Source organism: Eschrichtius robustus, chromosome 11, assembly GCF_028021215.1.
Source record: "Eschrichtius robustus isolate mEscRob2 chromosome 11, mEscRob2.pri, whole genome shotgun sequence".
Taxonomy (NCBI): Eukaryota; Metazoa; Chordata; class Mammalia; order Artiodactyla; family Eschrichtiidae; genus Eschrichtius; species Eschrichtius robustus.
The window spans coordinates 46,859,428-46,886,309 of NC_090834.1; the positions used below are offsets into that span (position 1 = coordinate 46,859,428).

General features: G+C 35.5%; 1 protein-coding gene across 3 annotated transcripts in view; it reads left to right on the forward strand.

The window, feature by feature from the left end:
• The window catches only part of NOX4 (NADPH oxidase 4), a 143,543-nt gene that overhangs the window by 71,915 nt on the left and 44,746 nt on the right, over window positions 1-26,882 (forward strand). For all 3 annotated transcript variants that reach the window (XM_068556666.1, XM_068556667.1, XM_068556668.1), the window contains one exon: window positions 4,919-4,979. In XM_068556666.1, coding sequence (XP_068412767.1) covers window positions 4,919-4,979 — 61 coding nt within the window. The remainder of the gene's footprint in view (window positions 1-4,918; window positions 4,980-26,882) is intronic.

Here is a 26,882-nt window from a genome sequence, read left to right on the forward strand (position 1 = left end):
GGAATATATGATAATGATTTAGAAATAGTTCTTGATCTCAAGACACTTATAGTATATTAATACTGGAAAAATTACACAAAATTAAAGAGGTAAACTGTAATAAAGGGCATAAAAGTCAAGTAATTTGGAATTTCAGAGAAGAGAGGGATTTTTGTAGCATGGGAAATCAAGATTTCTTCATGAAAGTGGTAGCATTTGAGATGGGCCTTAAAGAATTACCAGTGTCCAATATGAGAAATGGGAATGAAGTCATTCTAAATGAGTATACTAGTAAGTGGGAAAATGAAGAGACAAGAAAATATATTAGTTGATCCATGTTGGCTTAGCTGGATTAGAGTGAATCAAAGAGGAAAAATAGAATATAAAATTGGAAAGAATTTGGAACAAATGTGGTTGGTCAGGGACCGTAGGAAAGAAAGAATGTGCGTGTTTTCCCATAAGAGGATACGAAAGGTTAATCAGTAGGAGATTGCTGTGATCAGATGTTTTCTTTGGTAATATTATTTGAAAGGACTTGAAAATTGATTGAATGCTGGCAGGAAGAGAAATACCTGGTATTACTCTGAGATTTGAACCTCTGTTCTGGTGGGATGTAGGTTCCATGTCCAGACCTAGGGGAATTAGAAGGAGAAGATAATTTGGGAAAGAAGATAACAGCAATTTTAGATATATTACATTTAGAGCAAATTTCAAGTAGAAATTATCTAGCAGGCATAGAAAATGTGAAACTAGAGCTTTGGAAAAGAGGGTTAAAAATAAAGACCTGACAATAATGATTAAAGAACATCATATTCTGTGATCATTTTCTCTGGTTTAAGAAATTTGTTACATTGAAAATTTAATATTTAACATAGTAACATCCATTTTAGAATTATTTTTATTTATTGTTGCAAAGCTCTTGATTTAAAATAAACACATGGTGGCTTTTAAATTCATTTTCCGTGTTGAATGAATTCCTGTGCAGTGACATCATTTTTACATTTTGTTCTCAAATGTAAGATGATTATGTAATATCTGTTTATATTTTTGTGGGACTGTTATAAAATCATTAGTCATTTGAGCACATTAAAAACCCAATGCTATTTTGAACAAATAATTTGAAAGAAAAGGTTGTTTTTCTCCAGGATATCAAAGTACACATTCCCCCAGGTCTCTTGCAAATTCTGTCATTTTATTTTCTTCTCCTTAAACTAGGTGATGTGTACTCTGCTACTTATATTAAGGTCAACATCAGCCAAACTCCATTCTCTTCATCTAGGAAACTTAAGTGAGACTAAAGTAAGACTCAGGAATGTTTTAATGTTTATATTTTAATTTAAACTTTTAAAGTATTTAAAATTATAAACATTAAAAAGCTTAATAATAAATTTTAAAAATAGATATGTATGAAATGAGTTATTTTCTCTGTCTTCAATTTTACTTCCCAGAAATTAATATTCTTAACAATGTATCATATAGTCTCATCAATGTATTTCTATGTATAGAGGAAAAACACTAATATCTGTTTTTTTTATTTTATTTATTTATTTATTATTTATTTATTTATTTATTTATTTATTTATTTATGGCTGCGTTGGGTCTTCGTTGCTGCATGTGGGCTTTCTCTAGTTGCGGAGAGTGGAGGCTACTCTTCATTGTGGTGCGTGGGCTTCTCGTTGCGGTGGCTTCTCTTGTTGCGGAGCACGAGCTCTAGGCGCGTGAGCTTCAGTAGTTGTGGCACGTGGGCTCAGGAGTTGTGGCTCTCAGGTTCTAGAGCACAGGCTCAGTAGTTGTGGCGCACGGGCTTAGTTGCTCCACGGCATGTGGGATCTTCCCGGACCAGGGCACGAACCCATGTCCCCTGCATTGGCAGGTGGATTCTTAACCACTGTGCCACCAGGGAAGTCCCCTAATATCTGTGTTAATTTTAATAATGTAAACTTTACTACATGTCCTACAACATTTTTTAACTGAAAATTTGTCATTAGCATATTTATTTTTAATGTTCTAAGAGAAACAAGGTAGCCAAAGATATGAATACTTTATTATTTCTTCCCTTTGAGAAGTTTTCTAAACACTTTTAAAAAGATAGTGAAACAACATTAAGGAATCACTACACTGTGCTTTAGACAACATTAATGAATCTGAACATTATTTGTGCAAAGGTACTAAAATGTGATTCTAAGATTTTCCGTCATGTTTTCAAACCACACATGCTGAAGTCATTCTGTGTGCTATTCTGTGCAGGCCCCCTTCAAATCTGGGGTGATATGATTGGGCAAAGACCCTGTTAAAATCTGTCTTCTTAATTCCTAGCTAGTTTGAGGAAGTATCAGTAATCTATAAAGGCATCATTCCCAAGAGGTTGAGAGGAACAATATTGTGTTCTACCTGTTCACAACCAGATCAGCCTTAAAAGCTATCCTGATACATTTGGCCAACACTTAGAAGAAGGAGGTTTATAGGCTCCTACAAGGCCTGAGGGAATGTTAAACATCATATGTAATTATCTTTTACAATGTCTGCACTGAAAGAATAGAACAGAGTTATGAATATTTGGCAAAATGTACATTTTCCTTTAGAATACATTATAAGATTAAATCAAGCCAGATGCTCACTCAGGCATAGAAAGACTAACTTTGTTGCTCCCTATTCTATCTTCTTGGCTTAGATCTTCTTTTCGTAACCTAAGATTTACTTCACAATAAGGGAAACATCAAGAGACATGGGAACAATCAGATTGGTAGCTTGGAACTCTGTTGGGATTCTTGCTTTCTGGCAGCTACAACTTTTGCAGCATTGAAGCTCTGGCCAGCGTTAAGTATTGATAGTACGAAGTAAAAGTGGTGGTGGGTTTTTACAGATCACATCATCTTATTTGGAGATTTACTAATGACAAAACATTGCTCTTGGAGTTATTTAAAACTAGAATGTAAATTAAATAATTAAGCGTTAGAGTCAGAATTATAAATGAAATAATATCATTTTAATAATATAAATAATATTTAAGTAATATTATTTTTATATTCTTTTCATTTATTTCAATATTTTAAACTACAGTTAGTAGTAATAATCCTATTAGAAACACTGATTGTGGAATAGTGGTTTGGAAATTCCATGTTACAATAAATCTCAACCCTGAACATGTGCTTTTTAGTTTGTTTATGATTTGTCATGAAGAAATGATTCATACCTAACTTTACCTGACCTCCAAGCTACTTATCTGCTTTGATGAGTTGTTTACATGTCTCCATGGTGTCTTCACCTTCCTTTACTTCTTTTCCTTGGAGCATCCCTATGTGACCTACGTTAATTAGTCAACATAGTGAGCTCGAGGATCTTCAACTTACTTCATGTAACCCATTCTCTATCACAAGGCCCTCAGAGCCACTGGCATATTCTTTCATCTGTGCTTTAACTTCAGCCCATATTTCCCCTTAATTCATATTGTTGTACATTGATTCCACTAATTTTCAACAAATCCTTTTTTTCCCCCTACTCCATTTGACTTCTCATGCAATCCTTAGCCATTTTCCATATCTTTGCTTTAGTGGAGACAGTGGCCTGCCATAGTTACGAACTGTGTAGTCAGACAAACCCAGACCCAAACTCTGTCTTGGGCAAGTTGATTTATTTTTTTCCTTTAAAAAAAATTTTTTTTTATTTTTAAAAATTTTTATTGGAGTATAATTGATTTAAAATGTTATGTTAGTTTCTGCTGTATAGCAAAGTGAATCAGTTATATATATATCCACTCTTTTTAAAATTCTTTTCCCATAAAGGTTGTTAAAAGTTGGTTTTAAGTCTTAATTACTCAATTTCCTTAACTATAAAAGACAACTCACCAGGGTTATTGTGAGCTTTTAGAAATGAGGCACTTAGCCCTGCCCTTGGTACATGATATTCAATGAACACTGGCTAGTCACATGCAGATGATCCCTTACCCATAACCCTTATGCTAGATGTATTTTCGGAATTCAGAATTTTGAGGGTTGTAAAAGGTATGCATAATTAATATATTACCTAAGATCTCTAGTAGGATATGAGGCAACATTCTTAAACAAATGGGTATTTCTGTAGGAAAATAGTTCTGTATGAACTTTTATACAGAAGTATTAACCTCCCATCATTACCTTCCCATCAATTCAGGTCTGATAGTGCCATCAAATGCGTTATGAAAAAACTCATTTTTGAAAATTTCTGAATTTTTGAATTGTGGAAAGGGATTGGGATTCTGTAAAATAAAGGGAGATACTGCATTTTCTTATTGTGAACTAAAAATTATTCTCTCATTTTCACTATGTGGCTGTTTCCTATATTTGCTAAACATGGGACCACAGGTACTTTTTCTTACCTCCAGTACCACAGCTCACTCCCCTCCTCAGGTACCCTTGCCACTTTACTCCAGATTTCTTCTGAGAATTATGGGAGGGAATGAAATAAAACTCTTTCAGTAGGAGTTTCTTCATTAGACACAGAAAATTCAGGTCACATTGATAATTATTTTTTTCATTTCCCCGGAATTTGTTAGGATGTGAAGCGTATAAGAATATCTGCAAAGAAAAAGACACTAAAATCATTAGTCTCCATTTCTTCCTTCGTGGTTAAAAGCTGTGTCCTCAAATATTTTAACTCAAAATATATTTAAGCAAGATATATGGTTAGATGTAATGTACTAGCCGCTTTAGACTGTGTATTTTTTTGTTTTATATAATACATATGGGCTTTTCAAGAAACGTATAGTGTCTTATTGACTGGTTGGCATTGCTTTTTTTCTCCCACTAATGAGGATCTGTATAGATTTTTTTTTAGTCCATTCCTTTCTATTTCTTATTGATTTTGGAGATTTGCTATGAGAATAAAAGTAGTAATTGAATCATATTCTGGTACTACATAATTATTATTCAGAATTGATTCCAGTATTTATTTATTTTTTTAGTGTCCTACTGAAACCAAAGCAACATTTGGGGTCCACCTTAAAATAGTAGGAGACTGGACAGGTATGTAGAACATAGAGTTTTAAAATATACGCTTTGAAAATAATGGGTCATACAATAATTTTGATGTCTAAGTAGTGGAATGACCAGCATGTATAGAAATGTGTATGTGTTCTCAAGCTGTTGTTTTGTTTTCCTTCTTTCCTTGTACAGTTTTAACATTCATGTGTCTTTTTTTCTTCTGTAAGATGCATTTTTGGAATTGGAATACCTTGGATATCAGTAATTGTTAATAGTGTGTTGTTCATGTGATTGTAAATCATAGATTTCTACCTGCTTGTCAGATGTACTGGAAATAGTGGGAACACTGAAATGTCTTTTAGAAAATGTCATTTTAAAATTAGTGGTTGGTATTACTTTCAAAATAATCGACACCTGGGATTGAGATCACACAAATCTTCCAGTTCTTGCATGACTGTCTGCATGGTATTATCTGTATATATAGCAACTCTACAACATTTTGAATAGCGGTCATTTATAATAGCAGGTCTGTTGGTGATGTTTTACTCTTTTATTGATAAGATTTTTTTTATTATCTGAAAGGTGCATTGTATTAAGAGTTCTGAGTAAATAAAGATTATTCATTCTTATATTCCCTTTGCCCAACAGAGTGACTGACAAGTGAGTGCTCAGTAAACGTGAGCTTGTTGGCTGGTTGTTTCTTTTGACTATTCAAAGGAAACGTTGCAAATGTAAATAAAAAATAATTTTTAATTGAATGCTAAACTAGGAGTTGGTTTGTGAAAACTATACAGAATCAGAAAAAGGCAGATTCAGTGTAATCTCGGGCAATAAGAGAAGCTTCACAGAGAAGATAAAATTTGAGCTGAACATTGAAAATCAGACAAATGAAGAAAGAAGAAGGTCATTTAAGTGCAATCCACAGCACTGTCAAAAATCAAGGAAGGTAATGATTAAACCTTATTTGAGAGGTGTGAGTCAGTCAGCCTAGCAGAAGCAAAGATATTGTTCTGGGGAGTAGTATGGAAAAACCATTTAGGGTCAGCATGGTAAAGATCTTGAATGCCTTGACAAGATGTCAGAACAACTTAGAGATGTTAGGGAATCTTTGAAGGATTTGGAGCATCGTAATGTAAATGGTATTGATAACTTGCTAGTTGATTAGATTAGGATCAAGGGAAGACTTATTGGTACTGGAAGGCAGATGAGAAGGAGTCAATAAAGGAGTGAGGATGGAAACTGAGGACTAGAAGAAATGTATTTGCAAATGCAGCTTAAGAAGTTAGTACTGGAAAGGGGGAGACTAATTATTGTAAAAATTAAGAAAGGACAAGATGTTATGTAATAGAGAAGAGATATTTTAGAAAGGACAGTTGAAAGAGCTTATACTATACAGTTAAATAATAATAGTGTGTATAAAATCCTTTGTCTCTAGAAAGAGCACTCAGCTTGGAAATGGAGATGAGAAGAAAATGGGGAAAATATGCAACATAGAATTTAATGGGCAAACAAAGAAACTAATCCAAAGATCTTTGAGCAGTGATGACCTATTTGGAATCATGAAAAATCAGGCTTAAATTCATATTATTCATTTGATAGCTTTCGAAAGAGATCATTGTAGTCCATTGTTAGAAGGATACTGGTGTAGTATATACAAATAGTAATTCTCATAAGCCCAGAACTAGTTGATATAATAAAAATTGTTTTGCACTGTTTGGCAAATAAAGAATGAGCTGAAATTCTTCTCTGGTAAGAATCCCAATATAGTAAGAATTAACTTCAATAATTAATGGTAATTGATAGAATTCTATATCTGAAGGGTAACAAGCATAAAGAAGTCATAATTTAATTCATCAGGGTAAGCAGAAAGTTCATCAGGGCTTATTTTTTTTATTTTTTAAACAACTTTATTGGAGTATAATTGCTCTACAATGGTGTGTTAATTTCTGCTTTATAACAAAGTGAATCAGCCATACATATACATATATCCCCATATCTCCTCCCTCTGGCATCTCCCTCCCACCCTCCCTATCCCACCCTCTAGGTGGTCACAAAGCACCGAGCTGATTTCCCTGTGCTATGTGGCTGCTTCCCACTAGCTATCAATTTTATATTTGGTAGTGTATATATGTCGATGCCTCTCTCTCACTTCGTCCCAGCTTACACTTTCCCCTCTCCGTGTCCTCAAGTACATTCTCTATGTCTGTGTCTTTATTCCTGTCCTGCCCCTAGGTTCTTCATAATCTTTTTTTTTTTAGATTCCATATATATGTGTTAGCATATGGTATTTGTTTTTCTCTTTCTGACTTACTTCACTCTGTATGACAGACTCTAGGTCCATCCACCTCACTACAAATCACTCAGTTTCATTCCTTTTTATGGCTGAGTAATATTCCATTGTATATATGTGCCACATCTTCTTTATCCATTCATCTGTCAATGGACAGATGTCTGGACTATTGTAAATAAAGCTGCAATGAACATTGTGGTACATGACTCTTTTTGAATTATGGTTTTCTCAGGGTATATGCCCAGTAGTGGGATTGCTGGGTCATATGGTAGTTCTATTTTTAGTTTTCTAAGGAACCTCCATACTGTTCTCCGTAGTGGCTGTGTCAATTTACATTCCCATCAACAGTGCAAGAGGGTTCCCTTTTCTCCACACCTATCCAGCATTTATTGTTTGTAGATTTTTTGATGATGGCCATTCTGACTGGTGTGAGGTAATCCCTCACTGTAGTTTTGATTTGCATTTTTCTAATGATTAGTGAAGTTGAGTACCCTTTCATGTGTTTGTTGGCAATCTGTATATCTTCTTTGGAGAAATGTCTATTTAGGTCTTCTGCCCATTTTTGGATTGGGTTGTTTGTTTTCTTGATATTGAGCTTCATGAGCTGCTTGTAAATTTTGGAGATTAATCCTTTGTCAGTTGCTTCATTTGCAAATATTTTCTCCAATTCTGATGGTTGTATTTTCGTCTTGTTTATGGTTTCCTTTGCTATGCAAAAGCTTTTAAGTTTCATTAGGTCCCATTTGTTAATTTTTGTTTATATTTGCATTTCTCTAAGAGGTGGGTCAAAAGGATCTTGCAGGGATGTATGTCATAGAGTGTTCTGCCTATGTTGTCCTCTAAGAATTTTATAGTGTCTGGCCTTACATTTAGGTCTTTAATCCATTTTGAGTTTATTTTTGTGTATGGTGTTAGGGAGTGTTCTAATTTCACTCTTTTACATGTAGCTGTCCAGTTTTCCCAGCACCACTCATTGAAGAGGCTGTTTTTCTCCATTGTATATTCTTGCCTCCTTTATCAAAAATAAGGTGACCATATGTGCCTGGGTTTATCTCTGGGCTTTCTATCCTGTTCCATTGATCGATATTTCTGTTTTTGTGCCAGTACTATACTCGCTTGATTACTGTAGCTTTGTATTATAGTCTGAAGTCTGGGAGCCTGATTCCTCCAGGTCCGTTTTTCTTTCTCAAGATTGCTTTGGGTATTTGGGGTCTTTTGTGTTTCCAAACAAATTGTGAAATTTTTTCTAGTTCTGTGAAAAATGCCATTGGTAGTTTGCTAGGGATTGCATTGAATCTGTAGATTGCTTTGGGTAGTAGAGTCATTTTCACAATATTGATTCTTCCAGTCCAAGAACGTGGTATATCTCTCCATCTGTTTGTATCATCTTTAATTTCTTTCATCAGTGTCTTGTAGTTTTCTGCATACAGGTCTTTTGTCTCCTTAGGTGGGTTTATTCCTAGGTATTTTATTCTTTTTGTTGCAGTGGTAAATGGGAGTGTTTCCTTAATTTCTCTTTCAGGTTTTTCATCCTTAGTGTATAAGAATGCAAGAGATTTCTGTGCATTAATTTTGTATCCTGCTATTTTACCAAATTCATTGATTAGCTCTAGTCGTTTTCTAGTAGCATCTTTAGGATTCTCTATGTATAGTATCATGTCATCTGCAAATAGTGACAGCTTTTCTTCTTTTCCGATTTGGATTCCTTTTATTTCTTTTTCTTCTCTGATTGCTGTGACTAAACCTTCCAAAACTATGTTGAATAATAGTGGTGAGAATGGACAACCTTGTCTTATTCCTGATCTTAGAGGAAATGGTTTCAGTTTTTCACCTCTGAGAACGATGTTGGCTGTGGGTTTGTCATATATGGCCTTTATTATGTTGAAGTAAGTTTCCTCTATGCCTACTTTCTGGTGGGTTTTTATTATAAATGGGTGTTGAATTTTGTCAAAAGCTTTTTCTGCATCTATTGAGATGATCATATGGTTTTTCTCCTTCAATTTGTTAATATGGTGTATCACATTGATTGATTTGCATATATTGAAGAATGCTTGCATTCCTGGGATAAACCCCACTTGATCATGGTGTATGATCCTTTTAATGTGCTGTTGGATTCTGCTAGTATTTTGTTGAGGATTTTTGCAACTATGTTCATCAATGATATTGGCCTGTAGTTTTCTTTCTTTGTGACCTCTCTGTCTGGTTTTGGTGTCAGGGTGATGGTGGCCTCGTAGAATGAGTTTGGGAGTGTTCCTCCCTCTGGTATATTTTGGAAGAGTTTGAGAAGGATAGGTGTTAGCTCTTCTCTAAATGTTTGATAGAATTCACCTGTGAAGCCATCTGGTCCTGGACTTTTGTTTGTTGGAAGATTTTTAATCACAGTCTCAATTTCAGTGCTGTGATTGGTCTGTTTATATTTCCTGTTTCTTCCTGGTTCAGTCTCAGAAGGTTGTGCTTTTTTAAGAATGTGTCCATTTCTCCCAGGTTGTCCATTTTATTGGCATATAGTTGCTTGTAGTAATCTCTCATGATCCTTTGTATTTCTGCAGCGTCAATTGTTACTTGTCCTTTTTCATTTCTAATTCTATTGATTTGAGTCTTCTCCCTTTTCTTCTTGATGAGTCTGGCTAATGTTTATCAATTTTGTTTATCTTCTCAAAGAAGCAGCTTTTAGTTTTATTGATCTTGGCTATTGTTTCTTTCATTTCTTTTTCATTTATTTCTGATCTAATCTTTATGATTTCTCTCCTTCTGCTAACTTTGGGGTTTTTTTGTTCTTCTTTCTCTAATTGCTTTAGGTGTAAGGTTAGGTCGTTTATTTGAGATGTTTTTTGTTTCTTGAGGTGGGATTGTATTGCTATAAATTTCCCTCTTAGAAATGCTTTTGCTGCATCCCATAGGTTTTGGGTTGTCATGTTTTCATTGTCATTTGTTTCTAGGTATTTTTTGGTTTCCTCTTTGATTTCTTCAGTGATCTCTTGGTTTTTTAGTAGTATATTGTTTAGCTTCCATGTGTTTGAATTTTTTACAGATTTTTTCTTGTAATTGATATCTAGTCTCATAGCGTTGTGGTTGGAAAAGATACTTGATACAATTTCAATTTTCTTAAATTTACCAAAGCTTGATTTGTGACCCCAGATATGATCTATCCTCGAGAATGTTCCATGAGCACTTGAGAAGAAAGTGTATTTTGTTGTTTTTGGATGGAATGTCCTATAAATATCAATTAAGTCCATCTTGTTTAATGTATCATTTAAAGCTTGTGTTTCCTTATTTATTTTCACTTTAGATGATCTGTCCATTGGTGAAAGTGGGGTGTTAAAGTCCCCTATTATGACTGTGTTACTGTCGATTTCCCCTTTTATGTCTGTTAGCATTTACGTTATGTATTGAGGTGCTCCTATGTTGGGTGCATATATATATTTACAATTGTTATATCTTCTTCTTGGTTTGAGCCCTTGATCATTATGTAGTGTCCTTCTTTCTCTCTTGTAATAGTCTTTATTTTTAAAGTTGATTTTGTCTGATATGAGAATTGCTACTCCAGCTTTCTTTTGATTTCCATTTGTATGGAATATTTTTTTCTATCCCCTCACATTCAGTCTCTATGTGTCCCTAGGCCTGAAGTGGGTCTCTTGTAGACAGCATATATACAGGTCTTGTTTTTGTATCCATTCAGCCAGTCTATTCATTTTCGTTGGAGCATTTAATTCATTTACATTTAAGGTAGTTATTGATATGTATGTTCCTATTACCATTTTCTTAATTGTTTTGGGTTTGTTATTGTACGTCTTTTCCTTTTCTTGTCTTTCCCATCTAGAAAAGTTCCTTTAGCATTTGTTGTAAAGCTGGTTAGGTGGTGCTGAATTCTCTTAGCTTTTGCTTGTCTGTAAAGGTTTTAATTTCTCTGTCGAATCTGAATGAGATTCTTGCTGAGTAGAGTAATCTTGGTTGTAGGTTTTTCCCTTTCATCACCTTAAATATGTCCTGCCACTCCCTTCTGGCTTGCAGAGTTTCTGCTGAAAGATCAGCTGTTAACCTTATGGGGATTCACTTGTATGTTATTTGTTGTTTTTCCCTTGCTGCTTTTAATATTTTTTCTTTGTATTTAATTTTTGATAGTTTGATTAATATGTGTCATGGCGTGTTTCTCCTTGGATTTATCCTGTATGGGACTCTCTGTCCTTCCTGGACTTGATTGACTATTTCCTTTCCCATATTAAGGAAGTTTTCAACTATAATCTCTTCAAATATTTTCTCAGTCCCTTTCTTTTTCTCTTCTTCTTCTGGGACCCCTATAATTCGAATGTTGGTGTGTTTAATGTTTTCCCAGAGGTCTCTTAGACTGTCATCAATACTGTTCACTCTTTTTTCTTTATTCTGCTCTGTGGTAGTTATTTCCACTATTTCATCTTCCAGGTCCCTTATCCGTTCTTCTGCCTCAGTTATGCTGCTATTGATTCCTTCTAGAGAATTTTTAATTTCATTTATTGTGTTGTTCATCATTGTATGTTTGCTCTTAATTCTTCTGGGTCCTTTTAAAATGTTTCTTGTATTGTCTCCATTCTATTTCCAAGATTTTGGATCATCTTTACTATCATTACTCTAAATTCTTTTTCAGGTAGACTGCCTATTTCCTCTTCATTTGTTTGGTCTGGTGGATTTTTGCCTTGCTCCTTCATCTGCTGTGTGTCTCTGTCTTCTCATTTTGCTTAAGGGGTGTCTGTGACCTTATTACGATTTTAGGCAGCCTCTCTGCTAATAGGTGGGGTTGTGTTCCTGTCTTACTAATTTTTTGGCATAGGGTGTCCAGCAGTGTAGCTTGCTGGTCGTTGAGTGGAGCTGAGTCTTAACGTTTAGATGGAGATCTCTGGGAGATCTTTCGCCATTTGATATTACATGGAGCCAGGAGGTCTCTGGTGGACCAATGTCCTGAACTCGGCTCTCCCACCTCAGAGGCACAGGCCTGACACCCAGCCGGAGCACCAAGACCCTGTCAGCCACCCAGCTCAGAAGAAAAGGGAGAAAAAAAGAAAGAAAGAAAGAAGAAAATAAAATAAAATAAAATAGAAAGTTATTAAAATTAAAAATTAAAAAATTATTTAAAATAAAATTTAAAAATTAATAAAAAAAGTAAGTAGGAAAGAAGAAAACAACCAAACCAATAAACAAATCCACCAATGATAACAAGTGCTAATAACTGTATAAAAAAAAAAAAAAAACCGGACAGACAGAACACTAGGTAAAATGGGAAAAGCATAGATATATAGACAAACTCACACAAAGAAGCATACACAGCACAAGATCTATCATCCTCCCAATGCAGAGCACTAGCGTTCTCAGCCACACATGCACTTATAAATGTTATTCACTGGCTTCACCTACACGCTTGTCTGAAGTTTGTGCGACATGGGCATCTTCTTAGTAATCTTCCAATTACTGGCAATTTTCAAGTACACTGAAGAAGGTAAAACATGTGGCAGGTGAAGTAATGGTCCCCCAAAGCCACGGACATCCAAATCCCTGGCACCGCCTGGCTGCTGTGCAGCGATGGGGACCCGGAGCCCCATCATGGCTTATTACTAGCTATTGTTCCTGAGTTTCTTCATAAAGTTATTTTCTATTGTCAGTGGCTCATTAAAATAAATGATTATCTGATTATCTCATCATTTATTTCAACCATCTCTATTAGGAACACTTAATAGTTTTAATTTTATCCTCTTTTTTTAATATACAGTGCCATTGAGGGAGAAACAAGAGCATTCTCTTCAGAGAGTTCAGTTCCAGTTAGATGCTTTTCAATTAATAGACTTTCTTGGTTGTTGACTATAAATATTTGTTGATTTGTAAAAAAATGTCAGGCATTCATGCAGAGAACCACTAAATAGTTCTGCCACTATCTGGCACTTTAGTTCAAAAGACGTTTTAGCTGTCTTAAAAAAATGGAATTGTAATTATCAAAGGAAAATTGGGAATATCATTGCTGAAATCAATGATTATTGGGTTTTTATTCTAAAAGAATTGATTATTAAGTCTTACTCAGTATTAAGAGTAGCAAGTATAGAAAATACCAAAGAGATGCTTAAGAAGTTGAGTATCAAAGGTTTACTTCTCTAAACTGACTGAGAGATATTTTACAGTGACTATTTCTTCCCTGAAATATGTTCTGCCTGGGCACATCTAAAGAACAGGTTTAATACCACCTCCTGGGTCTAATGTAAGACTAATCAGCTACACCGAGCTGTAGAGTACCCAAGAAGCAAATGAAGCAGCCTAAAGAAGAGACCTGTAGTGACCTGAAATACACTTCTTGTTGTTGTTGTTGTTGTTTCTATGACTAGCAAATTATAATGGTCATATCTGTGGAAGATAACATTTAAACTATGTGTAATTTTGGGTAATAATCAAATATTTATTAAACACTTATTCTATGCCAGACACTGCACTAGTCTCTGGAGATACAGCGCTGACCAATGCTGTGTTCTAGCCAGTAGAGACCTCCAAGAAACAGAAAAGCAAATCAATACATAGTGTGTTAGATAGTGATGAGTGCTATGGAAAAAATAAAGAAAGGTAAGGGAGTAAGAATGATGAAGGGTGGGAGTGCTATTTAGATAAGATATTTAGTTATGGACTTTCTGAACAGACATGTAAGTAGATGAGGGAATAAATCAGGTGGATTTCAGGAAGAAGTGTGTTTAGGCAAAGGAAACAGTAAGTGCAAAGTCCCTGAGGTGGGGGTAACTTTGGATAGTCAGGGAACTGCAAGGATCCCAGTGGGGCTGGAATACAGTCAGTGAAGGGGGATAGTAGTGGGAAATGAGATCAGAGAGGGGAGTTGGGGATTAGACTCTGTGGGTTACAGGAGGACTTGGATTTTAATCTGATTGAGAGAAAATGCATGATTTTGAAGTCTACATTTGAATGATTAGCCATTTTGTTATAATATATACTACCTAGTGTTTGCCAACCCAAGGGTTTTGTGTGTGTGTGTGTGTGTGTGTGTGTGTGTGTGTTTTGTTTGTTTGCTTTGTTGTTTCAAAAAAAATACTGAGTTTAGGGAGAAGGAGGAAAAGGGGATACTTCTGAGCACTGTAGAAAACAGATCAAAAAAAAAAAAAACAGGTCAAATTTTTTTGGTGAAGGGGGAGGTGTATCATCATTTTGAGATGCCTCGCCTCAGTGGTGGTTCTATCTTCTGCCATATGGGCCTGGTTTATGGGTTCTGGTAGCCTCACCTACACCCTATATCCCACTAGCTTGTATGGATGATAGTAGCTTCCTGCTACTCTTTGGATTTCTCCCCTATCTTTAATATAGCTCCCCAATTCTTACCTCACCTGAGTTCCTTATATCAAATTCCTTTAATTAAATCATATAGAGCCCTTCCTGGTTTTGGCTGGACCCAGACTTAGAAGGTCAGCAAATCCTCTCTGAACAAAGCTTTGAATCACTGAGAAGAGTGATATATGGGAAAGATAAGAGAAAGTGTAAACGTCCTGAAGCAGTCAAATGTTTACGTCCAAGGACCAGTAAGAAGTGCAGTGTTGCTGGAACTGAGTAAGCGGAAGTGTTATAAGGAATAAAGTCTGAGAAACACCTGTGGACCAGATATGATAGGCATTTGCAGACTTCAAGTTTATTATAAATGTTATGGAGAACCATTGGAGGATTTTGATTAAGGGATGACTCATATTTTAAAATGGTAATTCTGGCAGCTATGTAGAGAATATGTTGGGGGGGTCAAGAGTGGAAATCAGGAGATAAGTTGAGAAGCTCTTGCTGATGTCTAGACAAGAGGAAATGCTAGTTACGCATAGGGTGATAGAGACTAGGTCTTGAGAAGTGGATGTATTTTGAAGGTGTATCTGACAGGTTTTGTGGACGCATTGGAGGTGGAGTGTAAAAAAGTTAGGAATCAAAGATAACTCCAAGGATTTTAGTTCAGTAAGTAAGTGGACGGTATTGCTGCTTATTGAGATATAGAACACTGTGGCATACTGGGGGGGGGGGCAAGAGTAGACATTCAAAGTTCAGTTTTGTACATTTTAAATTTGAGAGGTCTAAACTAGAGATCTAAACTTGGGAATCATTAGTATCTTCATGGATTTAAATCCTTGAAGCTGGACAGGCTCACCTAGGGCAGTAATTCTCAATCGTGTAAGATCCAACACCTTGTTTTATATGCCCACTTTACATTCTTAAAATTCAATTTACAGGTATTATATACACAAATGATTTATAAAAAATCAATATACCTTAGTATAAAGGAGCTATGTAAATAATTTATAGTAAATGATTTACATTCAGTATTTAAATTCTTAAGCATGACTACACTAGATGTCATAAGAAATAGGTGACTTGTACCCATATACAGAATCATCATGAATAAAACAGTTCTAAATGCAGGCTCCCAATGCAAGTCAAATACTGTGAGCCCCAGTTCTTTTATGATGTGCTTTTCCAAAATGGTGAATATCTTTTGGTTAAGTTCTAGACACAGTAGAGTACAATAATATTTAGTTTACAGGGTAGTTACAATCCCAGAAATTCCAGTGCATATTTAAATCATGCAAAAACTTTGCATCTTTTATAATTATAAATGAGTTTTTCATGTACATGAATGTCCAGAAAGTCATTTGAAAAGCATACGGGGAGTGAGACAATTTCTTGTTGCACAGTATTCTCCACAAATTGCAGGATGTCTGCTGTCTCTGACCCCTACTCTGTAACCATCAGTAACTTCTCATCATCATTGTGAGAACCAAATTGCCGCCACAAGCTCTCAAAAGTCCCCCTAAGAGGTGGTATTCTCCCATCAAGAGTAACTAGTTTAAGAAATGTGTATATGTAGAGAAGAAATCTAACAGAGGACTGAGTCCTGAGGCATTTCAACATGTAGAGCTCAGCAAAGGTGACTAAGAAGGAGTGGCCACTAAGGTAAAAGGAGAACCAGGCAAGTCTCAGTCCTGGACACCACAGGACAGTGTTTCAAAAATGAGGAATGGACCAGTTGAAACAAATGCTGCTGAAAATCGGAGTGAAATGAAGGCTGAATTAATGACCTTAGGAATCGTGTTTTTAGTGGAGTTCTGGGAACAGAAGGCTGATTGAGGTGGGCTCAAGAGATAATAATAGTAAGACAAGAACTGGAGATGGTAAGTATAGGCAAATTCAGTGTGTTGGGGCCAGCTCCTATGAGCTCACTAGGTTATAGGGTGCTTATTTTCCAACTCTGCATTCAGTGAAGTCAAGTTTGATGACTTTAAATCATCCACAGTATTCCATAGAAATTGACAAACACCATAAGGTAGGGATTAAAAATATTTTTTAAAGACCTGTCTGTTAAATATTTGCCAAAATACCTCTGGACAAATTCTAAGGAGTTGGGATATAAAATGAAGTAAAGAAATAGGGCAGTAGTTGAAGGGGCGGAGGATATAGGGACAAGGCACGTATGAGGTTAGAGTACATATAAAATAAATATATACATGTATTTTATATAGTTTTATACTTACACTTATATATTTGATGTGAACTATTATGTTTATATATGTCTAAGGACAATATGAATAATAAGATTAAAGTAGAGATGGAAACATTGATAAAGCTGGAGAGATAGAGGTTATAATTATAGGAGCAAAGCCCATGAGGGTCTCCTAATGGGTTCCAGAAGGACTAGATTACAATGTACAAGTGGAGGAGTTGACCTCAGGTAAGGCAGCTGGGCAGTTCATGCTTTATAGGAAGACAAGAGAAGATGGTTATAGAGCATGGCTACTGATTGGTTGGTGGACTTGGAGTAAGAAGAATGGGATTTGTCTTCTGATTCCTTCTTTTTTTTTTTTAATTATTTATTTATTTAGTTTTGGCTGCATTGAGTCTTAGTTACTGTGTGCGGGCTTTCTCTTGTTGAGGCGAGCAGGGGCTACTCTTCGTTGCGGTGCACAGGCTTCTCATTGCGGTGGCTTCTCTTGTTGCAGAGCACGGGCTCTAGGCGCGCAGGCTTCAGTAGTTGTGGCACGCGGACTCAGAAGTTGTGGCGCACGGGCTTAGCTGTTCCACGGCATGTGGGATCTTCCTGGACCAGGGCTCGAACCCGTGTCCCCTGTTTTGGCAGGCGGATTCTTAACCACTGCGTCATCAGGGAAGTCCTTCCTTCTGTGTTCTTAGTGAAATAAATAGTAAGGTTTTCACTGAGAATGAGGAAGGCGGGAAGTACTTTGAATTTTGAGGAGAAGGAAGAAAGTGTAATGTATCATTTTAAATAGTAAATTCATGAGTGAAGCATGATGGCCTTTCTGAGTTGTGCCAAGAGTCCTACTGAGATATGTGGTCCAAAATTTAAAGTGAGAGAAGTCAGAATAATTGTGAGTTTTTTCCTGGCATGGTCCACTTCTTCAGATTAGCTATTGAGCAGGTGGGGTGTTGGATTTAACCAGCATTGGTCCACTCCTGATTAAATTCACTATAGTTGTCACTTCCAATCTATTCTCTGCACTGTAACCATAGAAACTTCGAAGCATGAATCCAATTAAATCACTGCTTTTGCCTCAAACACATTAATAGCTTTCCATTGCTCCTCGGATAAAGCAAAAAACCCTTACAGTGGCCTAGTAAGGCATCCCTGCTTGGACCCTGACCTACTCTTATCTTGATTCAGTTTTTTCTTCTCTGCACAAGAGCACCTTGGCTTTTCTGTTCCTTTTGTTTCCCTTGTTACCTCCCACCATATATATATCATGATCCATATACCCGTAGTACTCTCCACCACTTCTTCCCACCCCTACCCACGTAGGTACCTAGCATCTTTAAATTATAGCCCAGGAGCCTTCTAGACACCTCAATTTTGGGTGTTGTTTCTTATATGCTGCCGTCACTGTATTTCTGGTTTTGAGAGCACTGATCTCCATTGGTAACTATATATTCCAAGTGTGATCATGGGTGTGACAAGTTTTCTTCGATATACTCTAAGCATTATCATGACAGAGACCTGTATCTCTTTTGCTCACCGTTGTACTCAAGGGTCCATTAAAATGGTTGTTCCTAATAAATGTAAACATTTGTTACGTGAAGAGAGGAAGGGAGGGAGAGAGGAAGGAAGGAAGGAAGGGGAGAAGGCAGGTAGGCAAGCAAGAAGGTGTATCCTCTGCTTTGTGAAAAATCACCAGTAAGTGGGGCAGGGGTCAGATACATAATGTCATGCTGTGTTCACCAAAATGGAGGATGCAGATGCATTGGGAGGGAGATTTGGGAGGCTTTCTGGGCCAAAGTGAGTGTAATGGAAAAATAGGACTTGTCTAGAGTGGGAGGTTTTTCCAGGGAGAAAAATAGCTTGACTAATAGCACAGAGGGGTGAATTATCATGGAAAGTCAGGAAAATGTCATGCTGTTGGAAGGCAGGCTGGGACGGTATCCAGAGGTCATGTTATGGAGGAGCTTGTAGAAATTGCTAAGAAGCTTGGTCTTTTTTCCTAAAGATGTTGGTGAAAAGTTGAAGGGTTTAAAACAGGAACTGAAATCAAATTTGTACTTTATATGGGTGCCCCTGCTGGTTTTTTATACAGATTGGAAAGGAGAAAGACCAGGTTAGAAACAAAGACACCAAATTAAAGGATTGTCATAGCATCAAGGAAGCTGAGGAGATAAAAAGTTCTGTGGAGGGAATGGTCTATGGTGACCAAAGAAGTAGGACTGAACAATAACTTTGGGAGGGCATCACTGCTAACTTGATAAAAACCACCTTTTTGGGAAAATGCAGAGAAGAGGTTTGAGGATGGTAGAGGTTGCTGTGAATTACTGAGTAAAGTGGAGACCAGTAAGTAGAGAGAGTTAGTGTACAAAGAGAAGCACATAGCAAATGGGCCTATTTCTAAATTCTTCCTATTTCTAAATTGGCCCAGAACTCTGATAGGGATTGAATTTATATTGATCTGTCCTTTTATTAGCGGGGGGTGATGAGTAGCAAATGCATATGCAATTACTTGTGTATCTATCTAGGTAAATAGATAGATACCTATTTACCTAGGGAAGGGTGAGGATTAACATATTATGTCCTAAAAAGTATGTATTATTTGTATAATGAAACACTATAACTCGAGCGCCATGTAAGTCTATGTGGAAATCATTGAGGACTATTAATTAGCTAATATAATGGAATTTAACATAACTCATTTGCTATCACAATATAATAAATCATTCAATAAATATGAGCTGTGGTTAAATTGCATATTTCATAGTATCAGAAGTCAAGGAAATTTTTCTATCAGGGAAATGAGAAATTTGTATTACCATATAAATGCCCATCTTTTCTCAGGAGAGAGGATAAATTGTTTTCCCCTTGGTTTCTTGGTGTATGAACATGAAATCTATGCTGTCATTTTTTAGTAGATGATAGTTCACTTATAATGCCACAGAAAATATAGAGATTGCTTAGTAAGTGATTGGAATTCACTACTCATTAAGTTTTATTCTAGTTCAGTTATCTTACAACACCAAAGAGAGGGAAAATACAAAATTTGGGGGTTTTTATCCAATAAAAAGTTTTACTTCTTATTTTTGAAAATAAGCAAATAATATAATTTCTGGACCTGGATGTAGAGTTATTATAGCAAAGTGGTTTTTTTGCATGGATTGTTATGTGTTTATTATGAACTGTTTGCTCCTAAGTTTGGATTCTCTGTTACCTACTATTTTCTGCTTGATTTACTATATAATATTAAGGAAAATAAGAATAGTGATGGACTTCCCTGGTGGTCCAGTGGTTAAGACTCTGTGCTTCCACTGCAGGGGGTACAGGTTCAATCCCTGGTCAGGGAACTAAGATCCCACCTCCCGCGCAGCCAAAAAACAAAAAAAAAGAATAGTGAGGAATTTTCTTGGTAACATAATTTCTTAAGCAATGTCAAAAATATGACAATAATGTACTGGGTGGTCAAGAAAGAATAGGTCATTTTGCCAAGCTAGTCTGGTGGTAAAGGACTAAATAATTCTAAAGCCAAAAAGACAAGGATTCTTTGCCATTATCATTATCATGAAGAACATTTTTAAGTACTCATTTGTTTGATGCGATTGCTAAGCACTTTATAAAGGAAGCTAAATGCATATAGTTCCTGTATTCTAAACAAATTGTAATTTTTAAAGCAAAATTGTAACTTAATGGATTATAATCATACAGACAGTGTTCTTTAGGGTCATCCAAATGAACACACCTAAGACATTAAGTATGTTAATCCCAAAGGAATATACTTATCTTCCACGGATTCAAAGGCAATCAAGTAAGGGAACTTTGGGAACAGAGTCTAGTAAAAATGCTATTGCCCTTATTATGATTTTTGAACTTTAACAGAGAAGAAGGGTGGGATTTCATAAACAAATATAAATAGAATGGAAAAACTAAACTCTTCCATGAAATGAGATTTTGAGAAAATTTGGAGGTGACAAATTATGGGCATGGAATGCTAGGGAACACTAAGAGATGTACTTTGGATAGATAATAAAGTGAAAAGTTAAAATGGTCTGTCGTAGAGTGATGAAGAGCTTAAAAATAGAAGGCAATCTTATTTTTTGTTGGCACTGTATTGAGAAACTAGTAAAATGTCTTGAGATGTGGCTACCCACATAGTTAGAAGGAAGGGAAAACCAAGAAGGTCCACATAGAAAACTTGGCATATCCCAATATTTTCAATGACAATATCTAGCAGAAAGTTATGCCTCTGATTGGAGCAAATAAGAAAATACATTTTAAGGGTTCGACTGTCCTTTCTTCGCCCAGCCCCTTCTTCTTATTTGTGATGTATTCCTCTGACATTACAATTTCACAATAACAGTGAAAACCTTTTGCTGCTGCTAGCCTGGTGGACTGTTCAGTGGTGGTTTGGAATATCGTATCCTTGCTGGTTGAGATATAGTACTCAACCATACAGACTTCCAGAGTTTTCAGCGAACATAGTGGAAAAGACAAACAAGGTTAAGATGCAAACTCAATAGAAATGAGAATTTATCTTTTTCTTTTTTTTTTAGGCCTGGGAATCAGTTTACATAAATAAATATTCCTATTCTTGTTTCTTCCACAGAGCAGAAACAGAGGCAATATTTTTCAAATCATCCTTTAAAAAGAAGTTCTTAATTGTATTTATTATTTATTTATTTATTTATTTATTTGAGGTCTTGGCCTGTATGATGTAAACTTCTAACAAAAAATTTCCTAAGCCTATCAAAGGCATCCATTTGGTGTTCACTATTTTTCCATATTAAGAGGAAGTCACAGAGGAAAAAGAAATGATATAACTTCAGTGAGAACTGAGAATCTAGTGATGTAAAGAAAATTAAAGATTTATTTTAAAGAATAGAAAAGTTGAAAGGGACATGCAGTTTTTCTAGATATAAAGGCAAAATATTTAAAACTCTTAATTCTTCCCAAAATAATTTACAGCCTTAATATAATTTCAATTAAAATCAGAACTCAAGATCAAAAATAATATTATTTGAAGAAAACTTCAAATATTATTTGAAGAAAAATAATATTTTTTTTTGACTTTTTCAACCACATTTACTGGCTCACATGAATATCTGAAAACAAATCCATCTGTCTTCCCTTTTTGTCTCCTTGGCACAATTTCCCCTAGTTCTTAGAAAACAAACTACTATAAATATTCAGAAGGGGAAAATAAATTTATAAGGTGAAAGAGGTCAATAAATAGCCAAATATGTCAACCATTGGAAGGACTATTTTTTTTTTAAGATTAAGCCACTGATTTGCAACTTTTATTAAAATAAATTGAACCTCTAAACACAAGATAATTGATACCTTGATCTCAACTCAAGTTTTGATAGCACTTGAAGTTTTACATAAACAAACTGAATAAGAAAACAATTAAAAATGAGTAACAAGAAAATCTAGAAAAATTTGAATAACAAGATAGGACTGGCTCTATTTAAACATGTTATAAAGTGAAATGAATTTTACAAACAAGCTAAGAATTTACAAGGCTAAATAATATCCCTAGGAACATGAAACTATTAAGTGGATGAGCTGAGATTTGAACTCAGGCTCATATTATGCTAAAGGATGTGCTAATTTATAATTTACTACACTGCCTCCTATAAAGTTCAAGAAGTTAAAGCACTGTGGCACTAGAGCAAAAGTGACAAGAAATATATTAACAAAGGAAAATAGCCTAGAAACAGACCCTTTGATACATGAAAATATATATCATATGATAAAGGAAGCTCCGTAAATCAATATGAAGTGTTAGTTTGTAAATAGTTAAAGCATTTGGCACTTAACTATTTAAAAAAATTAAATCTTTACTTCAGAAGACCAAAAATTACTTCCAGATAGGTTAAGTACTTTAACATAAAAATGTTAATCTGTAAAGGCATCAGAAGAAAATATAGAAATTAAACTCTCCATATGAAAGAGCATTCTATTGTGGAAGAATTCACAGAGAAAAGTAAGTAGATTTAACTACATAAAAATTTTAAAATCATGCCAAAAAATAAAAGGAAATTGAACCAAAAAATATTTATAGTAAATACACACTAAAACCTTCAATATATAAAGAGCTTGTTTAGTTCAATAAGAAATAAGCTGCAAAAAGAAATGGATAAACTATGTGAACAGAGTAGATCATAATAATATTCAAATAAATGTTAATTAGAATAACTGTAATACCATATTTCATCTATCAATTAACAAAGGTTTTCTTTATTGATAGTATCTATTGCTGGTGAGGATGCAAAATATTGACATTTTCTCTCATTGGTATATAACTAGGGTTCTTTAAGAGGACTTAACTTATTCTGCCTTAGGAAATCAGAAAATTTGTGTGGGCATGATGAGATGCATTTGAGCTGGAACACAGAGGTTAAAGTAGGAGCTTTCTATGCAGAAAAGGGCACTGTTGGAAGAAAGAACACATTGCTATAAAAGGCATGATGTCATAGCAAACAATAAGATGTTAATGCAGCTGAGCTTAGAATTCATAGTTAGAAATATTAAGAGATAAGGCTGCAGAGATATGTAGGAGCCAGTTGTTTAAAGAATATTCAACACCCAGCCAAACAAATTAGACTTCATTGTATAGTCCACAGGAGATTAAGAGTCTCTGCTCCAGTACCTAACCTTGTTATGCTGAAAATAAAAACAAAGGTTATCACTGGTAGGCATAGTTTGTGCAGGCCTCTTCAAGGAATGGGAATCTTAGCTGGTCCTGAAACCTTGGACAGGATTTGGTTAAAAGAAGGACAAGCAATCCTGGCATCGGAAATGCACATGCAATAAAAAAGCCAGAGAGATGGGGGGAAAGTCAAATTTACCCAATGAAACAACCTCATGAAGGAAGTGAATTCTTATATTTGCTTGTTGCTCTTCCCTAATCCATCATTTCATAGGCTTGGTCTTTGACCAGGAGGTCCTGTATTTAAGAATAGAGAAGATTCCCACTGGAAGGTTGGTTTTGATAGGTTTCAAAAGACCATGTATTTCATGCCAGTAATTTTGTTTGCCCAGGGTTTTAGGTTAGAACTTCATAAAAACATTAAAAAAACCCTCCAGTTTCTTTGGATAAAATTGCCTATTCCTCCTTGAATATGCACCCAGGGGGTATTGAGTTTGTGCAGAAAGCAGGGACTGAATTAGTATCAAGCTGAGCCTTGATCACTTTGAGGTGTTTCTTTTGTTGAACGCCAACGTTGTCAAAAAAGTGCATTTGCTGTGACAAATGAAAAGAAAACATTCTCCTTAAGAGGTAGATTGTGGAAAGCTTAGTAGCAATAATGTGTGCAACTGAAAATGCCTCTGTTACTTGCTTTCACCTTCCTTAAACCTCTGTTCTTTTTTTTTTTTTTTCACCCTGTCAATTTCTCTATTTAGCTTCAGTGGCAATAGAACTCATATTTTATAAGAAAGCCAGTTACAGACATTGATTCATTGATGTATTTAGAGGCCAGCAAGTCTGTTTGCAGTTCTTTCAAAAGCTGATTTTTTTGATTTTTTTTTAAATAGTATGTTTAACAAGTAGGAACTAGAATAATGAATATTAAAGGAATAGACTTTTATCACTGGGCTTGCTCTGAAAATAAAAGCATCCATTAAATAGTTTTTCTTTGTGTAATACTGCATGGCCTACCTCCAGACCTTACACTGTTGAAAGTACCAGGTGTGGAGGCACACAGATTGTATATGACCTTGCTGCGTTTTTCTCTTATTATGTAATCCTTAGGCAAGAAGAAAATAAGAGAGGGGGGAGGCCAGGAAAGGGAGTACAGTATTTTCTCTCCCAAGAATGAGGCAATATAATGCAGTGGAAAAAACACTTGACTGTGAGTTTTGGGGGTTTGTTTTTGTTTCTGTTTTCTTTTTAAATCTCTTTGCCTCTTGCTAGCCATATGGCCCTGGGCCAGTCAGTCAGGCAGTGTGCTTTTTAGTTTCCTCACCTACAACCTGTTGCATTGATATAATTTTCTCATTTACCAGCTCATTGCTGATGTAAGGCTGTATAATTCTTTTCAGAGAAATATATCCTAAAATGTGGATAATTTAATTCCACATAGGGTAGGAATGATAACAGATTAATTGAGGGATAGTTGAGAAAATCTCACAGGGAATATTGTGGAGGATAAATGCCAAATATGGGATTTTTATGTTTGTTTTCTTTCTAGCACCTATTAGTGTTCGTATTCATTTATTAGCTCTGGTTGTATATATTGTGCTCTATGTTCTTATCTTCTGAGTTGCAAGTGTGGACTTGTTTTTTCCCCACTTGGATAACACAAGTATAAGATTCTGGTTTTTTTGTATTCCTTTGATATTGGCCTTAATATTTGTGGAGAGGGTAGTTTTATATAACCAGAGCATGCAGCTGATTGTTTTTTTCTTCTAAAATCTCAGTCCATTTCCATTTGAATTTCATCAACAGAAGATTTGTCTATATCTTTAATAGGAAAATATTCTTGCTCTGCAGCTAGATTTTCTGATTTATCTAAAATGGTATTAATGTGAATGCCTTTGATGTTGCTTTGAAAGCAATATTTTAAATAGCAACTATTGTTATTCAATACTGAGTTACCATGGTGATAAAGAACACTTACTTGATTTAAACTTTTCAGAAAAGGAAAATTTATACTCCGTATCTTTCTAGTTGGTTTGGATGTACTTCTCTCTAAGTTTGCCCTTTAATTCTCATTTTTTTGAAGTAATTTGTTTCTTCTAAGATTAGTGCGCATATTTCTTTTCCTAAGGAAAATAAAACACCAAATTTTGACAAACCATTAATTTCTTTGAATCCCTAGGAGAACAGCTTTTCTTTCCCTCTTTAAGTAATGTTGTAATTACATTCTAAATTCTTTTTCAAGTAGATAGGGGGAGGAAAACTTTGTCCTTCTTCCCTTCTAGATTCTTTGGCTGGCCTAATAATTAAATTGACCTTAGCCAGATTAACAAGAAAATAAAATTTAATTTCATATGTATGGGAACCCCAAAGAGATTAGGCTTCTTGGCAGTTAGGCAATTGAGGCTTATATGCCATGCTGAGCTAAGGAGAAGCAGGTAGGGGTCCTCAAAGGGGAGGAAGACAATCCACAGGAAGATGGGAAGAGCAAATGTATGGTAAATAAATGTTTCCCATGCCATGCAGATAAGTCTTTCTGATGTAAAAAGTTATGGCTGGTAATACCTCTCTTCCTGGTAAGGCCCGTTATCTAAATTATTTTAGGTAGTTAAGGGGGAGGTAGGAAGCTCTTCTTGCATCTCTTGGGCCTTGATTGTCTTCAGCTTGGAATAATCCACATGCCGAAGTGGCACACTCTGGGGCAGCCTGCCCTGAGCCCCATCATGGCTGTAATTGCATTGCAGTTCTTTCGTTGTCCTGGCATTTCCTTGTGATAAACAGGGCTGCCCTTGAGAATTGCAATTTGTTTTGTTCATAGTGTGTGACAAATAATAGGTACTTAATGGAAGTTTGCTGAGTGAGTGAATAAATGAATAAAGGATGCTTTACCTGATTATATAGAAGACAGCAAATATGCTAGCAAAATTATTCATTTCATCTAACGTCATGGATAAGAAGGAATTCTTTTTGGTTTCTTTCACTTTTTTATAAAACCTCTCTGCCTCTTTTGCTTTTTATTACCGATGTATCCAGGCAAAGTTGGTGGTTCTATTCTTCTGGACTGTTAGAGTACACGTTTATCACTTATTTATTTGCGGTATACATCTCTTTTGATAACACACCTGTCTTCCTTACTAGACTTGTAGTTTATTGAGGACCTAACTTGGTGCCTTATTTTTAGTACATGATCATAAATGTTTGCTGAAAAAAATATTTTCAAATATGCCAATTTTGTTTGTATATTTAAGTAGTACTTCCTAAATATTATGGGAAATATTAATTTGTACCTTCTCTTTTAAGCAGCACGTGTGTATGTGTGTGTGCATGCATGCATGCTGTTTCTGCATCAGTGTTATGTCTTCCTCAGGAGGTAGAGGAGTGGATAGTGTTAGAAAAGCTGTACTGTAGGGAATGTAAATGACAAGTACCCTTGAAGGCGTGTGTGTGTGTGTGTGTGTGATAGTATACACATCTATCTTTTTAAAAATGATTACTCTTATATAAGTTCTCTTTAAAATACAAACAAGATACAGATAAAATACA